Consider the following 22499-nt stretch of genomic DNA (forward strand, 5'->3'; position numbering starts at 1 on the left):
TCACTGTCTCCAAGGCAGCCCCACGGGCCAGATTTAAGCACCCCATGGGCCGGACCGCTCAGGCCACCACAGGCGCCCCCGACAGGACTGACGTTGAGCTGGCCATGCCCCACCCCCTGGCCACGCCCCCTCCAAGGTCAAACACAACCCTGATGTGGCCTTCAATGAAATTTGACGCCCCTGTTCTAGAGAGAACTACATAATATATACAGTCTGTAGATATATAGATATATATATATTATGGCTTTATTACATACATACATACATACCAGTGGTGGGTTTCAATTTTTTTTACTACCGGTTCTGTAGACATGGTGTGGCTTGGTGGGCATGGCTTGGTAGGCGTGGCATGGGAAGGATACTGTAAAATCTCCATTCCCTCCCCACTCCAGGGGAAGGTTACAGCAAAATCCCCATTTCCTCCCAATCAGCTGGGACTTGGGAGGCAGAGAATAGATGGGGGTGGGACCAGTCAGAATTTTTACTACCAGTTCTCCAGAACTGGTCAGAACATGCTGAAACCCACCTCTGATACATACATACACGCTTACGTGGTGTAATGGTTACATTAAGGCATCAGGCTAGAAACAGGCACCTGAGAGTTCTACTTCTGCTTTGGGCGCAGCCAGCTGGCCTTGAGCCAGTCACTCTCTCTCAGCCCTAAAAACGAGGCAATAGCAAACCATGCCTGAAAAACCTTGTCAAGAAAACTGCCAGGGGCTGGTCGAAGGAGTCCCTGAGAATCCATACTGAAGGAAAAAAGACAGAATCTGGCAGGGCTCTTACATCCCGTGACTCAAGGAGGAGCCTGCCTGTACCTCATCTTTTTTCCCTGGCCTAAGGATCTTTCCGCGATCTGACAGATGGCCAGTCTGGAGAAAAGAAGGGGTGACAATAGCAGTGCTCCAGTATTTGAGGGGCTGCCACAAAGAAGAGGAGGTCAACGTGTTTTCCAAAGCACCTGAAGGCAGGACCAGAAGCAACGGATGGAAAGTAATCAAGGAGAAGCAACCTGGAATCAAGGAGAAACTTCCCAACAGTGAGCACAATTAACCAGCTTGCCTCCAGAAGTTGTGGGTGCTTCATCACTGGAAGCTTTTAAGAAGAGACTGGACAACCACTTGTCTGGAATGGTAGAGGATATCTCCTGCTTGAGCAGGGGGTTGGACTAGAAGACCTCCAAGATCCCTTCCAGCTTTATTCTGATTGATTTCTCCCGTGAGGTGTAGCAACTGAGCCACACACCTACCCAGCCCAGCTCACAAAACAGGTGTGGAACGACAGTGACTTTAGAGAGGGGGGAAACGGGAAGGCTAGAAGGAGGAAGGCTCCCATTCATGGGAAGCCACTTCCTTTCCAGCTCCGAAGGAATATTTGGGTCTACTCTTCAAGTTTGTCCACCCCACTGAACAGACTCCACAAGAAGACCATCTCTAGTAACAGAGTCTTGCAAGCCGGATTGTGTTTTTCCTCCCTTTCTTATTTACCCCCATTGAGTCAGGAAGGAATTAAGTTGAGCCTCTTCTTGAGGCCTGGTCTCCTTTCCAGGCCTCAAGAAATGCTTCCTGTAGTTCGTATAATTATGTCCCTCAAGGCCATCCCCACAGCTCTCTACAAAATGTACAATAGGCTTCCCAGAAAAACTGGACATGACCTGAATTAATGCACCTTCAAATTTCCTGAGCGGGACGTGATCCTTTGACCTGTGAGATATTTTTCACAAGATCAACGTAGAAAGAGAAGGAGAATCAGAATGGAAGATCTGACTCTCTTCCTGAGGGGGAGGAAAGGGGAAGCAAGTCTCATTTGTTCCAAGGCTTTTCACAGTCAGTCAAATCCACACCGCACACAGTGCGGAAGCCGGGAAGGACGTCTTCTAGCAGGGTTAAGCTCTTGCTGATGCCCGGGCCGAGAGTCTCGGAGGATTGGCGCTCCACCTTAGGGCTCCTCTCCGAGGCATTTCAGAGTCCTGGGCACCAGCAGGACTAACTAAGTGGGTGGAAGAAAGCTGACCAGCACCAAGGATCTCTTAAATCACTTCCTTTGTTCTGCATCTCACAAGTGGCTATTCAGCAGAGGAACAGGGGCCAGGAGAGGAACTTGGCTCCTTGGCTGGAAGGCTCTGTCCAAGCAGACTCCTCCCAGTGAGATTTAAAAGGTCCCCAATTCATTAAGTCCAGGCCTTCCTTCTCTCCAAGCGGAGAACGTTGATTGATTTTAAAATCAACCCTCAGGTAGGTTATTTGGTCAATGAGGTTTATCATCATCAGGGTCTCAGAATGGTCCCCACGTTAACATTGGCCACTGGCTTCCCCATCTGATTCCAGGATTCAGTGCCTATGCAAGAGGGAACCTCCAGCTCTCCTATCAATGTTAGGAATATTAGTTACTTATCAAATTTACATACCACCACAACTATAGAAAAGCTCTTGGTGCCTCACAATAGCGAAGACATAATAGTACAAAAATTATGGTATATTTTTAAACCTCCCAGAAGATAATGCCCAACATTCAATCTCCAACCCCCCACCCCCCACCCCCCCGGAAAAGCCCAGTTTTCATTTATTTTCAGAAGATGAATAGGAATGAAGAGCTGAGGTCTAGTTGCAGGCAGAGCTGTGGCTTGCCAGAGCCTGGGAGGGGTCCTCATCTTCCCACGGCCGAACTGGATGGCTCAGACTGGGCTGAAGCCTCTCAGACCCTCCACACGGCATGAGGGGGTAAGAACATTTAGAGCAGGGGGGTCAAACTTGATTTCATTGAGGGCCGCATCAGGGTTGTGTTTGATCTCGGGGAGGAGGGGGGTTGAGGTTGGGTGTGGCAAGGGTGGGTGTGGCCAGCTTAACATTGTTCATGTCGGTGCCTGTGGTGGCCCCGAACTCCGTTTTCACTGGCAGAGGGTTGCAGGAGGCCATCACAGCCGCAAACGGAGCTCGGGAGCCCGTTTTTGCTGGCAGAGGCACCGCAGGCCGGTCATTCACTATTTCCAGGGTGCCCCTGCGGGCCAGATCTAAGCACCCCGCGGGCCAGATGCGGGCCCAGACCTTGAGTTTGACACCCCTGATTTAGAGCAAGCAGAAGAAACCATCTTGAACAGTTTCTCATCTCTCAGCATGAAGAGCCAGTTTGGCTTTACCCCCGTAGCTTGTGTACCTCAGCAAAGAGCCCAAGCTCAGGAACAGGAGCTGAGAAGACCTACAAACCTCACAGGGTCCTGCGCTGTACGTTGCAAAATGGAAGGTTTCCTGTCTGATCTGTGGTGACAACCAGTTTCGCTGCCCAAGGAGGACCGAACGGTGAGAAGGCAGCAACAGAGGGTCAGCGTAGGAGGGCAGGGGCCTGTCTGGGCTCAGCTCACCAAAGATTGTGCTGCCAAGAACAACTTCTTTTATTATTACAAAAACCCCTTTGGTATAGGAATATTTGGAGGAATCCTAAACACTTGTCTTTAAGGGTTTGCACCTCAAAACTGCTGTGTTCGGGGGATACATAGGTAGTCACAAGCAGCCACGCAAGGCCGTGTGAAATCGGCCCAGGGCCGTGAGATAGGAAGTAACTATACAGATGCTCAGCTGCATCTCTGCAAGCTACAAAACATGGGAAAGCAGCAGCACCGGGTGACTAGAGAAGTGGTCACCAACCTTTCGGACCTCAGGGACCCACTAAATTCATAATTTTAAATCCCACGGACCACTAATATGATCTATCTAATGACCGGTTGGGTGGGCGTGGCTAGGTGGTCATGTGACTGGGTGGGCATGGCCAACTCAATGTCACTCACGTTGCGGGGCACCTCACCCCTCCCCTCCCAGCCTCTCCTTGCTTGCCTGCCCAGGCTCCTTAGGGCCCCAACGGGAAGCAGTAGTTGGAGCTAAGCAGCCACCCCGAGAAAGAGTTGGCAAAACAGCTCAGTTCAAGTTGGATCTGACCGAGAAGGAGGCTCAGCAGAAGCACCTCACTAGGACTACGAGCATAGGCTTTCCAAGCAGAGGGAAGACCTGCGGGAGTGCAAGGCCAGGTACCGGCGCCTGGAGGCTCAGCGGGCTGAGATGGTCAGCCAGTTCCAGGCCATGAGGCAGTCCCACTGGAACAAGGCCCTCCGGCTCTTTGCCACCAGCGGCACTTCCCTCCAGCCTTCGCCCAAAGCCCCGCACCAGGAGGCTGAAGCAGACCCCAAGTCAGAATTTCTTCCCCCCTCCGACCCACACAAAAAGACCCCAAAGGAGGAGACTCTCTGCTGCAACACAAATGTTCATTCCATAGTTTGAGGATCCCTGATTTAGTGCAATATTAAAAATGCAAATAATTTTTCTGCAGACCACCAAAATTTTCCCACGGACCACCAGTTGTTGACCGCTGGACTAGAGGGTTTCATCCAGAAACAGACCCGGGACCACTTTAACACTACTCCCACTTGCATTTTTCTGGGAAGCAGCTTGGCTTTCCCGATCTCAGAGGACCAATGATGGGGAGGGCAGTCCTGCTCCACTTCTGCCTCTCACAGACCCCTGGAAATCAGGCAACCTGAGCAGGGAAAGGCTCCTGCTGTCCAGCCAAAGAGACCAGGTCTGCTTTCAACTGCCCCTCAACCCTGCAGACCCCTGAACAGCACAACCCCTCCCCAGTGCCTGGGCTGCAATAGGCTCCGTTTTGTGCTCTCACACCCACCCAAATAGTGAGCCTTTGCTCCTGAGGCATTTGTGACTGTCATTCATGTTCTCTGTACCTAGACTTCATTCCTTCACCAAAAATGCAGCCCCCATCCAGCTCCCAGTTAATGTCTCAAGACAGCCACTGCATGGTGAAAAGCAGAGGTCGGCATCCAAACAGGAGAGGACAGTCTGTTCCCCCATCCCACCGGACTCTGATCTTGAGTCCAGAACATAAAATCTGAGAAGGAATCTAATGTCACTGGCTCCGAAGCCCATCTCTGCCTATGGAAAACCCCAGGCTGACTTCAAGCTTTCCATACAAGGCTGGGAAGCAACAATGCCGCTACTGCTGTTGTCCAAGAGTCCCCGGGGCAAAATGAACCGATGGCTCCAACACTTGGCAGCCCCTCTATGGGGCAAACAGCCTTGCCCAAGAAGTGACCTAAACACAGAGTTTAGCACAAGAGCCCAGCCACAAATCCCCCTTTGCCTACCTGAATCCAAATCGGTTCTTCTGTGGGCCCTGGAGAAGTCAGGTTTTCCCAATTTCCCATTCTCTTGTAGGTGAAGGTGGTCCCAGCCACTTTGTAGTCACCATTCCACTGGATGGTCCAGCCACCATTCAGGAAATATTTCTTGGGGTCTTCACTTCTCAAAGCCAGGAAGTTCTCTGCTTCGGCCATCTCCTCGATCTGGATCTCACGTGCTCCAGCCGGGATCAGGCCAACATCAACATAACCTGTTGGGATGTTGAATGCTTGTCACCAGCAGGCAACAACGCAAAGTCCTCGTTCCCAGCAAGTGGAATGAGCCCACTCTTTCTGGCGGCTACACAGGGAGCCTCCTGAATGTCTCCCAAGAGCTTCTGTCTAGTCCAAAGGGAAATTGCTCTCAAGGCGGCCAAACAACCCCTGGAAAAAGATGCAGATGTGCTTTCACCAGAACTTGCAAGAGGTCAGGAAATCCTTCAAAGGAAGACATGTAAGCATACATTTCATGGGAAGCCCCGCCACTTCTATGAGATCCACTTCCTGCTCCAATCCTTTGGGATCACTGCATTTCAAACGTCTCTCCCCCACATCCTCATTTGTTCTAAATCCTTTGTGTCACAGCACAGCTCAAATATTAAGAAACCTAGAATGTCTCAATTTTACAGAGAAACAGAGAATGATAAGAATTCACAAGCCGTCTCCCGCCCGCACCAGCCTTCCCGAAATGACTCACCCAGCCCCTCGGTCTCCTCAAAGGTCTTCTTCACTGTCCGACAGGTTGATCCATCCCCCTGGCACACACCACACCGGTCCTCCACAGCGTAGGAGTCAATTTCATAGTCGCAACCAATGTTCTGAAAGAGATGGGAGGGCCATGGGCACCCTCCTGAGCCACCTCTGGGAGAGACCTGGCTTGCCATCCTGGATGGCCCCCGAGAAACACGAGCTCCCTTGGCGGCAGCTCTTTCCAAGGCGGGAAGGAATGTCCGCCACCCCTCCTCATGCCCTTGAAAGCAACAGCCGTGCTCCCCATGCAGTAGTGAATCTACGCATGGGAGCACCCCCAAAGCCAAAGGTCCTCTCCAAGGACATTCACTCTCACCTTGCTAATGATTAACAGGGACTTTTTGTTACCTGCACAGACAAAATGCAAAAGCCCTCCATGCTTAGTCTTGCCTGAGGGTCATCAAAATGGGATCCCAAAGGATTCCATTTCAGCCCATCCAGCAACCCCAGGCTGCCTTATTTGCACCTCCGGGCTACTGCATTATGGAAACCAAACCCAGAGGACTCAGGGTATCACGGAACGTGGGCCACTGGAGTAACCGGGGCAGTCCTTCTTGAGCTAAGCAAAAGTAAGCAGGTTGTGCCAACAGAACCACCGCCTTTCCTTGGAGTCCACCATGGAAGCCCATGTCACCATCCACCCTCAAGATATGGAATTTTAGACATGCCAGTGGGGTGGGGGGGGAGACAATGCCCCCACATGCCTACCTTACAGATCCCGTTAATGCACCTGTCCCGCCTGTTGTTCTCTTCGTAGCACGGGGTCCCATCAATGGTAGCATCACGAAACTTTTCGGCAAAGTACTCATTGTTGGGTCGACAGTTCAGTTCGCAAGGGTTGCCTGTGGAGGCCAGAGGAGAGAGCCTGATGGCCCAGGACCTCTCGCCCAAGCCCGCCAGCATGGCTTGCTGCAGTACAGAAGCCTCAATGAGAAAAAGACTCCGCGATTCCCAGAAGTGACTCAGAAGCAGTCAAGGGTACTGTACCAGGTGGCCTTCACAAGGCCACCTGGTGCCCACAGGCACCAGCACAACTCTGGGTGGTAGATATGGATTTTGGTGCCCACATAGAATCACAGGGCTGGAAGAGGCCTAGGGTGTCTCCTAGCCCAACCCCCTGCCCGAGGAAGGGGACCATCCCAGACAGATGACTGTCCAATCTTTTCTTGAGAACCTCCAGTTATGGAGCACTGAGAAGATGAATGGGGTTCCTGATCCAGCTCTGGGAGCCACAGAGCACTCGGGAGCGAGAGCTGAACTTGGGATGTTACTTAATCTTCTGGAAAGGGGAGCTGTGTGACATTGTGCCTGCCATAAGAGCCATCTGGCCAACAGGTAAGTCCCATAGGGCACCACTTGGTAAATGCTCCCTTCCGGTGGTTACCCCAATTTACAGGCCTGTATTTCACTCTGGACAGAGGCTCGAGAGAGGCTTACTGGTATTGGGGACTGGGCTCCACTTGTAAAGCTTCCCTTTGTAGGGCCAGTGGTCAAAACGGCTGCACTGGATCTGTCGAAAAGAGGGCTCGTCTGCCGGACACGGCTGTGCATTGCAGACCCTGAAGCGTTTCCGTTCTCCCAGGCAGTATTTCCCGCCATACTTGGGGCTGAGGATTGGAAAGAAAAAGCAACTCATCTGCTTGAGGAAGAAACCATCCTCACCAGTCTGCCCAGTTAAGCAAGCTGGTGCTGATTCCCTGAAAAGGCTGAAGGCCAGATGGGAGACTGAAGGGAGAGTCCTATGCAGAGGCCAGCAATAACCCTGCAAGTCAATCTTTGACCTCCTCAACTCTTTGGGGGGCACCTGGTAGTGGTTCTTGGCATTTTCTGGGGCCAATAGATTCCTATCACATCCACAAGATGAAGAATAATTTTGGTTGGAACTCTCCTCTGCGCTCACAAGGCTGTGTTAAACCAAGAGCAGGGAGAAGAGCTGGCAGGAGAGGCTGTGTCTGATGCTACAAAAAGGTCCTATCCTGCAACATTCAGTAGGAAATGTTCACCTGCTCTTGTAATCCACCAGTCATTAAGAGAAACCGTTTCAATTGCACTTCCAGGGATCTCTCTCTCTCCCACCTAGAGACACGGCGGTGACGGGCCTGACATGGGCAGCAGCAGCCGCTGCCTGAAACTCCCTGGCCTGGTTGTCTCTCCAGTGCGGCTGATACAAACCTTCTTGACCCTGGACAAGCCTTCTGGAGCAGGGCAGGTTATGCACTCCTGAAGCTAAATTCTTCCCGGGGGTGGGGTGGGGGGTCTGAGCCAAACAGGCTTCCTGGCAGGAACTGAACCAGCCTCCCTAGCCAGTGACAGGAGCCCCTCCCCTTGAAGACAGGAGAGAGGAAACTGCTCTGATGATGGATGTGGGAAGGGGAGAGGGAGAGGGCAAGAGAGACTAGGAATGGCCTGCAAGTTCTGCAGAGCTCTGCAAACTCTTGACTCCTCCTCACCAATTCTGGGTTCTGCCCACTGGAAAGAAAAGAAGAATCATACAGTTGCAAGGGACCTCATGTCCAACCCTCTGCCCAAGGCAGGAATCTCTTCTCATCATCCCAAACTAATGGCTGGCCAATCTTTTCTTGGAATTCTCCAATCCCTCTGCCCTGGGACATCTCCTCCTGTGCTGCAAGACGCCTCTCCTGTCTGCCCTGTCCATTCTCTTCTTCAGGCTCAACAGACCAAGTTCCTTTAATCATTCTTCACAGGGTGAGCCTCCAAGCCCCTCACCCTCTACCTTCTTCCAAATTCCTCAGCATTCTTTTTATATTGTAACAACCAGAACTGGACACAGGATTCAGGACTGGTCTGACCTGAACTCTCTCTTCCAGATCTTGGCCCTAAGACCTCTGCCGACAGCTGCACTGGCTCTTTTGAAATGGAAGCAGGAATGGGGAAGCATGCAAATCACACAATGTTGGTTGGGAAACAGGACAACTGCCTAGTAAAAGCCTTGGACCAAGCACCCCATGTTGAAATATGTACTTTGGATGCCAGGAAGAACCAGCCTCTGCTCCTATGAGCTCTTGGAACCCAGTGCCACATGATTGCTGGGCGTGTTCAACTTGCTGAAGGATGCATTTGGGGCTCATGACCTGGTCCTCACTCAAAGCAAAGAGAGATGTGCCCATCAGAGGCCAAGGGGTCGAAGCAGAAGGCAGCTGGACAGGGCAGCTAGACTCCCTTTGTGACCAGCTTCTTCGGCAGGTGACCAGTCACTTACGCAGGACTGTTGCATGGCCGCTCTGCGTTCTGCACTCCAGCCCCACAAGTCCGGGAACAGGCCGTCCAGGAGCTCCAGGATGCCCAGCCTCCATGGACAGGCTCTGGGCGGTACCCAACACTTATACACTCTCCGTTGAAGCACCACTGAAACAAACAGAGGCCCGTCAGTGACAAAGAGGTCTGGGGGGCTCCCTGAAGGGCCGGCTGTCTTTTCAGCCCACTGCTAGCTGATGTCTCATTCCCTCCATCAAAGTCTACCTGCTAAAAGGAGCTTGGTGGCTCATGTGGCTAGAGCGCTGGGTTGACAATCTGCAAGCCCACGTTCAAGACCCGGGTGCTGCTGTGCAGCCAAGTGAGGTCCCGTCATTTGCCCCGGTTCCTGCCAACCCAGGAAAGCATGCAAACGGAGTAGATAAATAGGTACCACTTTGGTGGGCTCATTAATGGGGATATGAAAGGAGCCCCCAATTGGACGTCCCCTGGGCAACAATGATGTCACCGGTTAATCCTTTCAACCGGAAGTGTCTCAGTGCTTCCGACATGAATATGACGATGACAAAAGACTAGCAGCTTAGGACCTTAAATGGCTATGGAGGAATCATCCCTTTGCTTTCATGGTCCTCTTTGGTCCTGACTCTCGGTTGCTAATGGCCATTTGGGTCTTGCAGAGGTCTGAGCCGAGCACATGCAGAGACTGCGTGAAACTGGGCCAAGAACTATAGGAGAGCTGAGCTCAGAAACAGGCTGAAAACCAGAAGAGACACTGACCGGAAGCGTTCCAGCGTAGGACTGGAATACTACTGTGCCTCTGACCAGCTGAGGTTTCCAGAGCATCTTCCCCGGCGGCTAAAAAGAGGGCACTTTGCAGGACACCAAATGCCTCCATTCTGCTAAGCTCCCTATCCAGACAGTCCCTCTTGGCCGGAGCTGAAGCCAGCAAAGCAGGCGCTGCCTCCAGACAAGGCGGTGCAGGGTCCAAGATAAAGATGGGGCTGCAGAGAACAGCAGAAATGCCCAAGGTTGCCGCCTCCTGGAACTGGCCACCTAGCAGGAGCAGAACCACTTGCCAGCTTGAGTCAGGCAGCCCTCCAGAAGGGGGCATCAGCCAGGACACTAATGCTGACAGGAGAGCCACGGGATGGCACTCTGCCACCCTGCTCCATCACACTCTCTCTCTCTCTTCCAGCAACTCCCAAACAGACAAGCGGCCTGTCCTGAAAAGAACTCAAGGGAACTAGTTGCATCCAAGAATGGCTGGAGTGATCATAGCCATTTGCAGCTGCCTTTTAAAAGATGCTCCTCCCTTGTTGGACATCAAACACAATTGCCCATCAGACACTTTCTCCCCACTCCCAGTTGATGCTCAACAATTAAGGGAAGGGCACAAATTGTGCAATCGGAGATGCCCTTAAGCTTTTAAGAGAAGCTTCTGAGCAAAGTTCTGTTTTGCTGCAGGGTTTGTGTTGGACTGCGAATGTCAGAGTCTCAGTAGGACTCTGCCATGGCATGCTTTAGCCAAAATGGCATTTGGGGGGCAGGTTCGGGGCTGAGGTTCTCTGGCCCAGAGACGGGCCCCAGGAAATACCTTGTTCTCGTCACACTTGGTGCCGTCAACAGCTGCGTCCAGCTTGGAATGACACGTGTTCCCCACAGAGCACCAGAGGGTGTTGCAGACGCTCTGCGGGAAGGAATGAAATGCTCTGAATCCATGGTCAGGGCAGGGAGGCTGAGCAGTTGCACGGAGGGAGAGCAAGTGGCACCAGGGCACATTCCTCTTCCCATTGGCAGAGGACAGGAGAAGGAGGTGGCATCTCCGGCCAGAAGGATGAATCGGGCTGCCCTCTCTAAAGAAAATGTTGCTATATTCCGGACAGGCCCAGACCTTGGGGGAGGGAAGCTCCTGTCCCCTGCTGCTGTCTGGAATACTGACAGTTTTTACATGTGCAATTTAATTCAAGAAATGTTTTCCATTCGTTTTTGTAAGACAACAGCAGGTGTAGAAATCCATACATCATACATTCTCTGACCCAGGGTTCTCAGCCTAAGGTTTGTCCACAAAATCTTAAGGGGATCAAGCTTGGGAAACTCTGCTCTAATCAGATCCCAAGTCATTGGTTGACACCACACCCACCCACACCCACACCGGGTGTTCCTGTAACGCTTCTGCCACAGATGGGCCCTCTTCCTCAGAGGCACTTTCTCCCCAGGGCATCGTGACTCGCTCCGTGGCCTGTCCCCGCTTACATCCATGTCATCGCAGTAGGTGGAGTAGGCGCCATACTGGAGTCGGCACTGGTGGCTGACATCATAGAGGACTCCCGGTGGAACCGACGGGAAGTCAATCACATCCTTGGCTGGGGGATCATCCAGACAAAGCCCCCAGCCCCGGCTGCAAAGAGACACATCAGGTAAGCAGGAGGAAAGAATCCAGAACAAAGCATCTAGGATGGCTCTCGACTCAGGGCCCAAGGAGGGGGAAGGGGAAAGAGAGACCTTGAGCCTGAGGAAAGCCCCTCCCTGGTTGCACAGCCTTCTGCTGCAGCCTCAGCCCACACAGACCAAGAGGGCTTTCTTAATCAGAATAGAGCTGGAAGGGACCTTGGAGGTCCTGTAGAGCTCAAGCAGGAGACCCCAGACCATTCCAAACAAGTCTCTCTCCAGTCTCTTCTTAAAAGCCTCCAGTGATGGAGCACCCACAACTTCTGGAGGCAACTTCTGTTCCACTGCTTAATTGTTCTCCCTGTTAGGAAGTTTCTCCTTAATTCCAGGTTGCTTCTCTCTTTGATTAGTTTCCATCCATTGTTTCTTGTCCTGTCCTCTGGTGCTTTGGAGAATAGGCTGACCCCCTCTTCTTTGGGGCAGCCTCTCAAATACTGGAATCCAGCTATCATGTCACCCCTAGTCCTTCTTTTCTCTACACTGGCCATACCCAAATCCTGCAACCATTCCTCATATGTTTTATTCTCCAGGCCTTTAGTAGTAGTAGTAGTGGAGGAGGAGACTCCCCATTCCACTGCCTCCTGAGAGAGTAAAAGGGCTGCTGCAGAAGGCGAGGGGATTGGGATGGCTGACTTACTCAAGGAAGCGTGTGATGTATTCCCTGCTGCAGAGAGACCAGGTGAGGGGTGAAGTGTCGTACAGGAGCTGCGGAGACATGATGAAAGGCCTTTTCCCAACTGGCTCACAGTCATTGCCGCTGCCGTCGTGCTGAATCCCAAAACTGCAAAGGCAGAGCCCCCCAAAGGAAGTGAGAGAGACACACGTGCAAAGGAGCATCAAAGCAGCACCCCAAAGTTCTCGGTGTGTGTGTGTGTGTGTCAAAGGAAGGACCGGGAAGCAGGTCGGGGGAATGTCTTGTGGCTTCTAGACACATAACAGGGGAGCAAGAGAACAACACTCCCCCCCCCATTAAACATCCTACGAAGCAGACCTCTTGAGTGGACTGAACAAGAGTGCCGGGAAGGGAGAGGTTTTCCAATCTGCATCACTGGAGATGGTGGCTATCAGTGGAGACAAGACTCCAGCTGGCCAAGGCCCGTGTCAGTGAGGCATATATCATTTTGGGTGTGGCTGAAAAGGGTAAGGAGCAAGCCTGGGGGCAGGAAATGGGGTGGCAATTGTATCAATGGGGGTTACTGGGATGGGGTGGGGGGGAAAGCGTCACCACCCAGAAAGGATCACCAGAACTACCCTTAGAACCAAAAACTTTGCCAAGGCCTTTCGTGGGATGGCTAGGGGATTCCGGGAGACCGACACATCTTAAAGTTGCTGAGGTTGAGAAACACTGGTCTACACCACCCTTGAAGGGGGACCAGCACAGGTCAGAGTTGCAGGGCCAGAAAACAGGCAAAGCAATGGCCTTTGAAAAATCACAGCTGCTTTTCTCAGAGGAAGCTCCAATTTTCCATTTTTATAACTTTACTGACATTTTTATGGATTTTAAACAAATGACAATCAATCTTTTCTATAGGCAGTTCTTGCTTATCAACTCCCTCATTCAGCAACTGTTCAGTTATGACGGTGCTGTTCCATGATCACCATGATAGTTAGTACACCTTGTCCTATGATAGATCTGGTTTTCTTTTTTTCCCCTTGCAGAGCAGAGATTATAGAATTACAGATTACAAAAGAGCAAGTAAGCACACAATAAAAAATACACTGGGCTGCTTGTGTAACACCCTAGAGTCTGCCAGTGCCAGCACATTGCTTTAGATTTGTTTTCCACATTGCTTATTCTCTTGTAATCCCTTCCTCTCCAATCTCTCTGCTCTCCTGGGAGGGGAGGGGAGAAAAGAACTAAGCAATTTCTGTAGGCAATCTTTTCTGTTTATGACCCATTCTTTCTTTCACTCAGTGGAAAAATTGGAGGAAGGGACGACAAAAGAGTAAAGACGTGCAATGAGGAGTACACATTGAATGTAATGTGCAGGCACTAGTAGCCACAAGCATATTATACAAACAGCCTGGGAATACACCAGACTGTTTGCACAGTGCATTAGTGGCTGCAGGCACCAGGGCATTCCTTTCAATGTATAATCCCCATTGTGTATTTGCTTTACTCTCTTGTAATCCTTTTCTCTCCGATGAATATAAATACATACATTAATTCACTTCTTGCTGATTATTCCAATGCCCTGGTAAGCATTCCAAAGGGTTAGGAAGTGCTTAGGAGACAAACAAAAGCTGAACATTTGAAGCTGATTAGTCTTATCAATTTCAAGCTGGAAAGAGTCGTGGTCACATGATTTCCCATTAGTAACCACTTTGTTTAGTGATGGAGTTGCCAGTCTCAATTGAGGATGCTAAAAAGGACTACCTGTACTTTTACATGCTATGCAAGCATGTGTCTTAAGAGAGCTTTAAAAGAAAGCAGATTATTTAGGGCTGTCTACTACGATTCCAAAAGGGATTGTTTTGTCAGTTTTACAACTGTACACTTGTGTCTCTCCTCCCCCCACCCCTTTTGGTGAAGGTATGTTTTCAATGTTTTCTGTCAAGTCCTTGTCAGCCAAGCACAACCAAAATGAAGATTTCTCCCAGAATTTCCTTGACGTGACTCATAAAAAAGGAATGGACAGCTTTCACTCCAGAACCCCAAACCTCTCCGCTTACTTAAGGGGGGGTTTCCATTGAAGGACCCTGTGCACAATGAGGAGGAAACCATCTCCCTGGGGTGGAGACATGAAAATCTCTCCAGCTCTGAACATGCTAGGACACCCCCTTTCCAGGGATCAACGTCTGCAAACCTCTACTCAGTAATCTCTCTTAATCTCGGACAGGCCGAGACGCCCAGCTGCAGCCTTACCTGTGTCCCAGTTCGTGGGCCACGGTGAACGCCAGTGGAAGTCCCGTGTCCTCATTCACGTTGCAGCTCCGGTGTGGCTGGCACATGCCAGAGACGTGGGCCAGGCCCAACGTCTCACACGGACGGTTCATGGCAGTGCAGAGATCCTTCCTTTCCGAGTCAGGGAGAAGCACACAAACACACAGAACAAAAGAGAGGATCACTGTACTGGGCAAGACCCAGCTGGGTTGAAGGAAAATAAATTGACAATTGGAGAACTATAGGAAAAAACAAGGGCCCAGCTCAAAAACAGAAACCAACCAACATGCTCAGGCATTTCAGGTCCAGTGGCAGGACATCAGTGCCGTGGGCATCTCAAAACACTGTAAGGCTCCTTTGCAATGTGGTGTCGGAGCATGGTCTCCATCAAGAATGTTCTTTCTCAAAGAAGTTCCTCACTTTCAGTGAAATGGACAGATGTTACAGACAGCACTGAAGTCACAGGGATACCTGGTGAGCAAGATGGCGACATCATGATGTAGGGGGTGAGCATCCCCCTTGGGGTTGAGGGCTTTCTGCCACTTGCAAAAACTTCTCAAGGTGTTGTCGGCATGGTGGCTGATTTTCAGATCCTCCTACAGAAAGAGAATTAGAACCCTCAATTAACAAACAGACATTGCACTGGAACGACAAACCATTGAAAACCATGAAAAGCAATTAAAAGCTTTACCAATAAACAAAAACAGGGTATATAATAATAATAACTATTATTATTATTCATATTTCCCCATTCCTCCAAAGCTGAAATTGTTGAACTCCTATAAAGATTTTACCAATCTCAGAAACTCTAAATAAACATAAACACCCTTGCCCTAAAAAAAAAAGAAGGCATCAAGACAGCAAAGCCAAAAAGAATTCATGTGCAAAAGGGATTTTAGTGGCAGCTTTCAAGCAAAGGACTTTTTGTAGCCAGCACAACAAGAAACCCAAGAAGGCAGTGAAATCGCTGCAGGAAGAAACAAGAGGACGCACAGACTATGGACCATCGCAGAGGGACCTGAAACAGAGCTGGTGGAAGCAGCAGAATCAACACCCGCAGCTTTCTTCTTCTGGCTCCTGAACCTACAGAGAAGAGCAGAAGCAGCTCTACATAATGTCTTCTTCTTACCTCCTCATCTTCCAGAAAGATAAGACGCACAATAGAAATGTGGACCGGATTCCCAATGCTGGCATCATGGAATAAACCAGCCACCTGCATAATGGAAGAAGTGGAGTCGCTCAGTGAGTTCTGCACATTGAGAAGGGAAGTTCTCTCCTGTGCCACAAATGCTTCCCAAATGCTTCAGTCAACCAAATTAGCCCAAACTTCTTCTCAGAAATGGAGCCCTTCTCCTGGCTGAGAGGTGCCCTTTGTCTGTTCTACAACCAGCAACCTTTCACAATGCTCACCATGTTCATGACTGTCAGGACATACTTCTCAACATGCTCGCTGCCATGGTACTCCACCATCTTGGTGTCAGCCACAACCAGGGTCTCCACCCACTTCTCCTTACTGACAGAGCGTGGCTTGATTCGACGTTTCCTCTGCTGCTTTTCCTCCCAATGTTCTCTCCACCTCTCTGAGCCCTTGGCATTTTCTTGAAATTGGGGAAGACAGGAGATGATGATGACATCCCAGTATCATCATCATCATCTAACAATCCCATAATCCCTTGCGACGCGGGGTGGAGTTTGGGCAACTGAATGGAGCGAGCAGAGCGTTTAATGGCCGGATGCCCTTCCTGTCGCCAATGCAGAGTTTTGTTTGGCAGATATATTCTCATTGTGCCCAGAGAGAGAAATATCTGCCTCTACCTAGGATCAAACTCACAGCCTCCTGATTGTGAGGCGAGAGCTCCACCTCTAGGCCACCACACCATTCTACATGATGACATCCCAATATGTCTGGCTCCATATCCTCACTTTTTAGGCCAACAGCCGTCTTCCCTGAGGATCTTCCAGGGGGAATTGAGCTTTCCAGCCACTGCACTTTAGAACTGGACCCAGGCTCTACCCACCTGTTCCTGCCCCCACCATCCACTCTCTGTTATGCCGGTTATCAGCCCAGGTCCAATTCTGAGCTCTGATTGGTTCCTGTTCTGCTCCTGCCTCATAAGCCACTACCATCTCAGTTTCCAGATCCATCATGGGCCACTTTTCATTTCCTTTGGAGCCAAGCAGCCACCTCTGAGCTAAGACCCCAAGGAAAGAGAGGGGGTGGCCATCGGTATCTTCCTCCCCTTTTGAAGCCCATCCAGCTTGATGGCACCGCAGCTTTGGACGAGGGGCTGCTTGCCACAGTTGGCAAAAACTCTCCCAGCTTGAAAGCTGTTGGTCCCTTTTCTGCCTCTCTTGCAAATGCTGCCAGATGCCCATCGCCAACTTCCCTCCTGAGAAAAATGGGTCCCCAAATCAACCCACTTGCCCCACCTGAGGCTACCCAGGGACAAGGCAGAAGAAGGGGGACATGTGGCTCCTATCCTCTGCTTACCCAACTTGGCTGCTGAAGGCCCTCCCCTCCCCTCCCCTCCCCTCCCCTCATCCCACCGCAGTAACCCTGGGAATCCCTAAAGGATGTTATTTCTTTTGGTGCCACCACTAAACCCTTTACTGGTCTAGAAATCCTTGTTTGCATCCAAAGATTTTGCTGCTTAGCCTTTTGGGCACTCAGGCATTCCCCGCCCCCAGGAGTCTCAGGCCCTCTGAGCAACCCCTCCCTCCAAACATAAAACTCAGAGGAGGTGCCCACATTCCCTTGCTTTGACTGGCAGTTTCACCACCCAATCATCACAAATACCAGATAACTAAGGGCAACTGAAGACTGTCTCCTCCTCCCCTTCCGCCCACCACTGGGGAAGAGGCCAAGGCGAAGGGCTGCTTGAACATGGCCCTTTGGGGGACCAAATGTGGCCGGCTGCAGGGCTCCCTCCTTTTGTCTGCCCCCATTTTCTGAAGCAGGAGGGAAATCCTTCTGCTGACCTGCATTTTTCCCAAGAAGCCTAATCCTGTTTCAGCAACCTTTGACACAACGAAGAGAACTGCAGGCGCAACCATTTCCCTCGCCCAGTGATTAGTTGGATGTGTGGGATAAATGAGGGCATTGTCTTATTATGAGCTGCCTTATGCAGCTGGAAGACGAAATGCTCCCACCGTGTTCCGATTGCTACCAATCAGACGGAGGAAAGAGGCTTGTTTCTTCTGGAGGACAGGAAATGAGTGGCTAAGGAGATGCAACAGGGGCTGTCTGAAGGCCCCCAGGGTGGACCTTTGCTCTGTAAACAGAGCCAGGGAGGGGAGGGGCCGAGGAGAAAAGAGGCGGGAGGGCCATCCAAATGGTTTCTGGAGGAAACTAGTTTATAAAAGGAAAAGTTTACCACTGCTTCAATTTATGTAAAAATATTTTCCACGACAATCATCAGGGGGAATCTGGGAGCGCCATTTTTCTCTAGCACCTTTTATTAAAAGGCATAAACTCTGGTGAGGTCCATCCTTTAATAAAAGGGATTAGTCAGAACCCTTCCGATTCTGTGTGAGCTGTGTGAGCTCTGGTCTTCCTGTGGCAGTTCCCTTAACAACCACTGGAAACGAGATTTACTTTAAGTGGTTTCTTCAGATTTTTCTACAACTGTAATTGGAATCTTCTCTTTGCACTGGGAACTCCTGAGCCGTCCCTGGAAGCTTTTATGAAGCTTCCAGACAGCCACTTGTCTGAAGTGGCTAAGGGTCTGTGGCTTGAGCCGAGGGTTGGACCAGAAGACCTCCAAGGTCCCTTCCAAGGTCCTGTATTATACATTCTGTATTCCTAACTGAGCCCCATCATCCTGAAGGGCCTGCTACAAACTCTCCCCACTGCCCTCCTGGCCATTTTTGGCTTGAGCTGCAGAAGAGACAGATTGGGCATCCACTTCCTACATAAGGTCTGACTGGTATCTGTAGAGATTCTCCGTCATCCATGATTGTCCCAAAGGTGCTTTTTCAGGAGGCAGCTGGACTTCCTTGTTTTTTCTTCTGAAGACGTTTCGCTTCTCATTCTTGGATGAGAAGGGAAATATCTTCAAAAGAAAAAACAAGGAAGTCCAGCTGCCTCCTGAAAAAGCACCTTTGGGTCTGACTGGTGGTTGGTTAAGCCAGGTTGGGGCATTGCACCAATTCTTTGCATGCCCAGGTCTCTTGGAAGACCATTAGAACCGCTCTGAAGTCACATTTTGCAGGCTTTCCAAAGAGCAGCAGAACTGCAGTGAAATATGATTGGAGCTGTCTGCACAGAAAGGTCCATTTGCCCTGGAAAAGACACCAGCTGGTTGGCATCACACGGAGCACATTACTCATTTCCTACCATTTCACTGGGCCAGGGGTTAGCAGTCCCCATGCTGGGGGATTGTCATTTTATGTCCCCATGGGACACTTCTGGCTGTGGCTCACCATGGCTGCTTGCCTCAATGCTGCTGTTCCTAAATTTGCAGCACAGACTGCAGGAGCCAGTGAGGCTGCCGAGGCTCTGGCCTCTTCCCTTCTATCTTGAAAGACAGAAGACCTGCAGATCTGTGGGTGAATGAGCTGCACTGAGGCATCCACAAGGTGGAGGTGGAAGAGGAAGGCAGGCCGCTCCCTTTCTCTACTCTGCAGCCCTCTTCCATCCCACAGAATGTCAGCCAGGCTATTTCTTTCCACCAGGCCACCAGGCCGGTGCTCCAAAATAGCTGGGCGATTGGGACCACCATGGAGCACTCTTGCGCCAGAGACCTTTCCCCTGGATGACTGGCAAAGCAGCTAAACTCTGTCCCAAGCACCCGCCTACCACGGCCAAAGCCCCCACTCCACCCCCAGGCAGGCAGGAGGTCTCCTGAATGGCTAGAGGTGCTGGAGGGAAGGGGAATTTCACCAAGGGCAGCACAGCTGAACAGACCAGCTGCTGTAAGCCTCCCTGTTTCTTGGCAAAGGAAAGGTCAGCAAGGGCAGGAGAATTGTGCCTTGGCAGGGCCACACGGAAGAGCCAGAGACCACCCCAGAGAGAACCATTTCCCCCAGAGAGAGGATTTGACAGGGATTCCAAGTGACAAGAAGCCAGTCAGGAGCCACAGGACTCCCAAACCAGGAAACATTACCTTGCACCCCACACATCCTGACAGAAGCTGGCTGCTTCCTGGCTCCTTTTGTGCTCAGGACCGAAATAAACTCTTCGGCTTCAGGCTCCCAAATGTGCCGTCGAGATATCCTGTGTGGTTGGGCTGCGCCCTCCCTCGGGTTGCTGGGAGCTAGCGGCTCAATGAAGAAATCTTGGCCAGCCAGATGAAAGACGCCTTTCTGGAGAGGAAATGTCATTGGTCAGTCTGCAGAAAGTGACCGGCCACTTCAGCACAAGTGATTGCAATGAGCAAGACAACGGAAGAAACATCTCCTTTCTCCTAGGGATGGACAGACGGACAGATGGATGGATGCACGGACATGGACACACAGTTGGAAAGCTAAGAAAAACTAAGCAGTGGGAAAACTTTGCCTTTGAAATTGCTGGGCAAATCCATTCCGCCTCCACAACCAGAGATTGGGACAAGCTCAGGATCTCAGCCCTAAATCAGGAATGCTCAAGCTTGGTTCCACAAGAACGTGATGGGGTTGCCTGAGAGGTGAAGGGCAAAAAAGCAAAAACACTCCACTCAAATGCAGCCCTTTTTTATCACTAGAGCTTTCCCTCCCCATCAGGGATTCTGGTTTTTGAATGAATGAATGAATGAATGAATGAGCGAGCCTGAAAAGATTTGAAAATGCTGCTTTAGACCCAGAGGCCAAAAGGCACCCAACCTTTCTGACTCTATGGACTAGCAGTGGGGGTGGAGTGGGGGCCTGCTTCAGAGCCTACTCCGTGTCTGGGGCAGCCTTGCTAATCCTGAGGAAAGACTGGCTTCAAAACGGAACTGAACCAGCCCCCCCCCCAAGCCCTGAAGCCCCTTGCTGCCACCCCATCCAGAGCACTATGCAACTCTCCTCTGCCCTCTCGCTCCCTGGTCTCCACAGGGGTAGGGAGGATGGGGGAGCAAAGGAGGCCTTCTGTGGGAGGGGATTCACCAGGATGTCTCCTACGGAGTTGACCTCAGCAATATATTCCTAAGCACAATCTTCCCCAAAGAAACATCTGTTTATAAAAAAACCAAACTGTGAGATGCAGTTGTGCTGACTTCACAGAACAATACTTGCCGTACCAGATGTTGAACAAAGAAGGACTTCAGCCAGTGGGCGCAGCAGAACCAAGTGGGCCTGCCCCCCCCAGCCCCCCCAGGCCACTCACCAGCCCATCGCACGTGCTGAGGGCCGCCAGCCCGCTTCCTTTGTCCCGGTTCTGGACCGAGCCGATCATGTGGCAGGGGTTCCGCCTGGAGGCTCGGATCGTGGCCCGAGAGACGCCTCCGTGCCGTTTCTCCGTAACGAAGCCGGGCGCCAGGAGGTGGGGGTTGAGGCTCAGGTTGAACCGCAGCTGCTGCCCTCCGAGAAAGAGGCTGTAGAAGGTCCCGGGACGAGTCCGGGCGGCCACGGCCCTCTTGGACAGCAGGCGGTGGGACAGGTTGTAGGACAGGAAGGAGCCTCGCGCGTCCACCCGCACCGGGAACACCACCTCGGGGGCCTCGGAGCCGGCCTCGGGCCCCTGAGGGGACTCCGCGCCTGGAGAAAGGCCTGCCCGGTGAGGGGGGAGGGCAGGGAAGCCGCCTCCGAGCCTGGGCTTCTGCAACCCACCCGGGGGCAGCCGCATTTCTTCCTGCCAGACCCAAAGCCATCCCGCTGAAACCAGGCACGGCTCCCCTCGGGGGCTGGGAGGCCAAGGCGGCCCTTCTGCCGCTCCAAGCGCCCACAACTTTGGGGGTCCTCCCGCCACCCCCGCCTGCCGCCTCCTCCCGGGGGGCGCCTTGGCCTCGAAGGGGCTGAGCCGGGGGAGGGGAGGGGCTCGCGCATCTCTTTGTCCGCCGCGGCCCCTCGCCCGCCGCCCGCCGCCCGGGAGCCGCCTCTCCGGACCCACCTGGGGACTCGGCGCGGCCCCCCCGGGCCAGGAGGGCGGCGGCGGCGGCGACCAGCACCAGCAGCGAGCGAGCCATGCCTGGCGGAGCCGGCGGGGCGGCCTCAAGGGGCGGGCGGAGGAGGCGGCGGCGACCTCCGCGCTGCGACGCCCCGCCGGGCAGGCTGAGTCCGGGCGGCGGGCGCGGCTCGCGCTGCCTCTTCCATGCCGGCTGCGGCTCCGCCCCCGCCTCCCCTCCGCCTCCCGCCCGGCCGCCGTTCAGCTGGGCGAGGGGCCAAAGGCGGCCGCCGGAGCCGCCCGGAAGGAGCCAGGGGAGCCGGCCGCTCCTCCCGCCCAGCGCCCTCGGCCGGCGGTGGCTCCGCGCTCCTGCGCTCCGGCTCCCCCGGCCGGCCCAGCCGCCCCTCCTTGGGCAGCGCGAAGAGTCCGTTGGGTGGCTGCCGGCCGATTCCCAGCGCCGGCTTGGCTTTTAGACTTGGGCCGGCTCAGGGCAGGGAGACGCTGGGCCACAAACCGCCCTGCAGGTTCCAAGCAGAGGCCGAGGGGCGGTTGCGGGGTTGATGTTTCCATGGGGGGAGAAAATCACATTAAGGCTCCGACCAGGCAAGTCCAACCGGTGAGCCACATGCGGACCTAGACAGCTAGTAACCTCACCTCACAAGATCATAAACGTTGAACATTGTGTGATTTATATACAGCAATGATTTAGATGTGGCCCAAGAGAATCCCCCTTTCCTCAATGCAGCCCAGGCAAGCCAAAAGGTTGGACATGCATGGCTTACAGCATGTGAGAATGCAGGCGTCCTGGTCGCGAAACTCATTTATGTGTTCCGCAAACTCAGCCAATTGTAGCACATTTATTAAACCATGGTTAGCTGAACCAGATTGTAATGTGGTATGTTGATTTGGTGTGCACAGTCTGCTGTGTGCCCCACAATGATATTAGCCTAATAACCCCCAGTTTACCTAATTCAGAGAGAGGCAATGCTGGCTTGTGCTCCTGGCTGTTTTCCTTTTCATCCTAA

General features: G+C 52.3%; 1 protein-coding gene across 3 annotated transcripts in view; it reads right to left on the bottom strand.

Annotated features, from left to right (window-relative positions):
* The window catches only part of ADAMTS7 (ADAM metallopeptidase with thrombospondin type 1 motif 7), a 43426-nt gene extending 21587 nt beyond the window's left edge, over positions 1–21839 (bottom strand). Inside the window, exons 1-15 of one of the 3 annotated variants that reach the window (XM_087877900.1) lie at positions 21481–21839; positions 20758–21128; positions 19580–19778; positions 15885–16072; positions 15604–15687; positions 14946–15070; positions 14457–14606; positions 12228–12371; positions 11396–11540; positions 10737–10829; positions 9150–9295; positions 7367–7536; positions 6638–6771; positions 5877–5997; positions 5147–5391 (exon numbers count right to left, since the gene is read on the bottom strand). In XM_087877900.1, the coding sequence (XP_087734026.1) occupies positions 5147–5391; positions 5877–5997; positions 6638–6771; positions 7367–7536; positions 9150–9295; positions 10737–10829; positions 11396–11540; positions 12228–12371; positions 14457–14606; positions 14946–15070; positions 15604–15687; positions 15885–16072; positions 19580–19778; positions 20758–21128; positions 21481–21556 (2391 nt within the window). In that variant the 5' untranslated portion in view covers positions 21557–21839. Of the gene's footprint in view, positions 1–5146; positions 5392–5876; positions 5998–6637; positions 6772–7366; positions 7537–9149; positions 9296–10736; positions 10830–11395; positions 11541–12227; positions 12372–14456; positions 14607–14945; positions 15071–15603; positions 15688–15884; positions 16073–19579; positions 19779–20757; positions 21315–21480 lie in introns of those variants that run through there. The other 2 variants (XM_087877902.1, XM_087877901.1) reach the window with 2 other exon arrangements.
* Positions 21840–22499: the final 660 nt, after the last annotated feature.

This window comes from Pantherophis guttatus, chromosome 13 (genome assembly GCF_059756535.1).
Source record: "Pantherophis guttatus breed Tessera chromosome 13, ASM5975653v1, whole genome shotgun sequence".
Classification (NCBI taxonomy): domain Eukaryota; kingdom Metazoa; phylum Chordata; class Lepidosauria; order Squamata; family Colubridae; genus Pantherophis; species Pantherophis guttatus.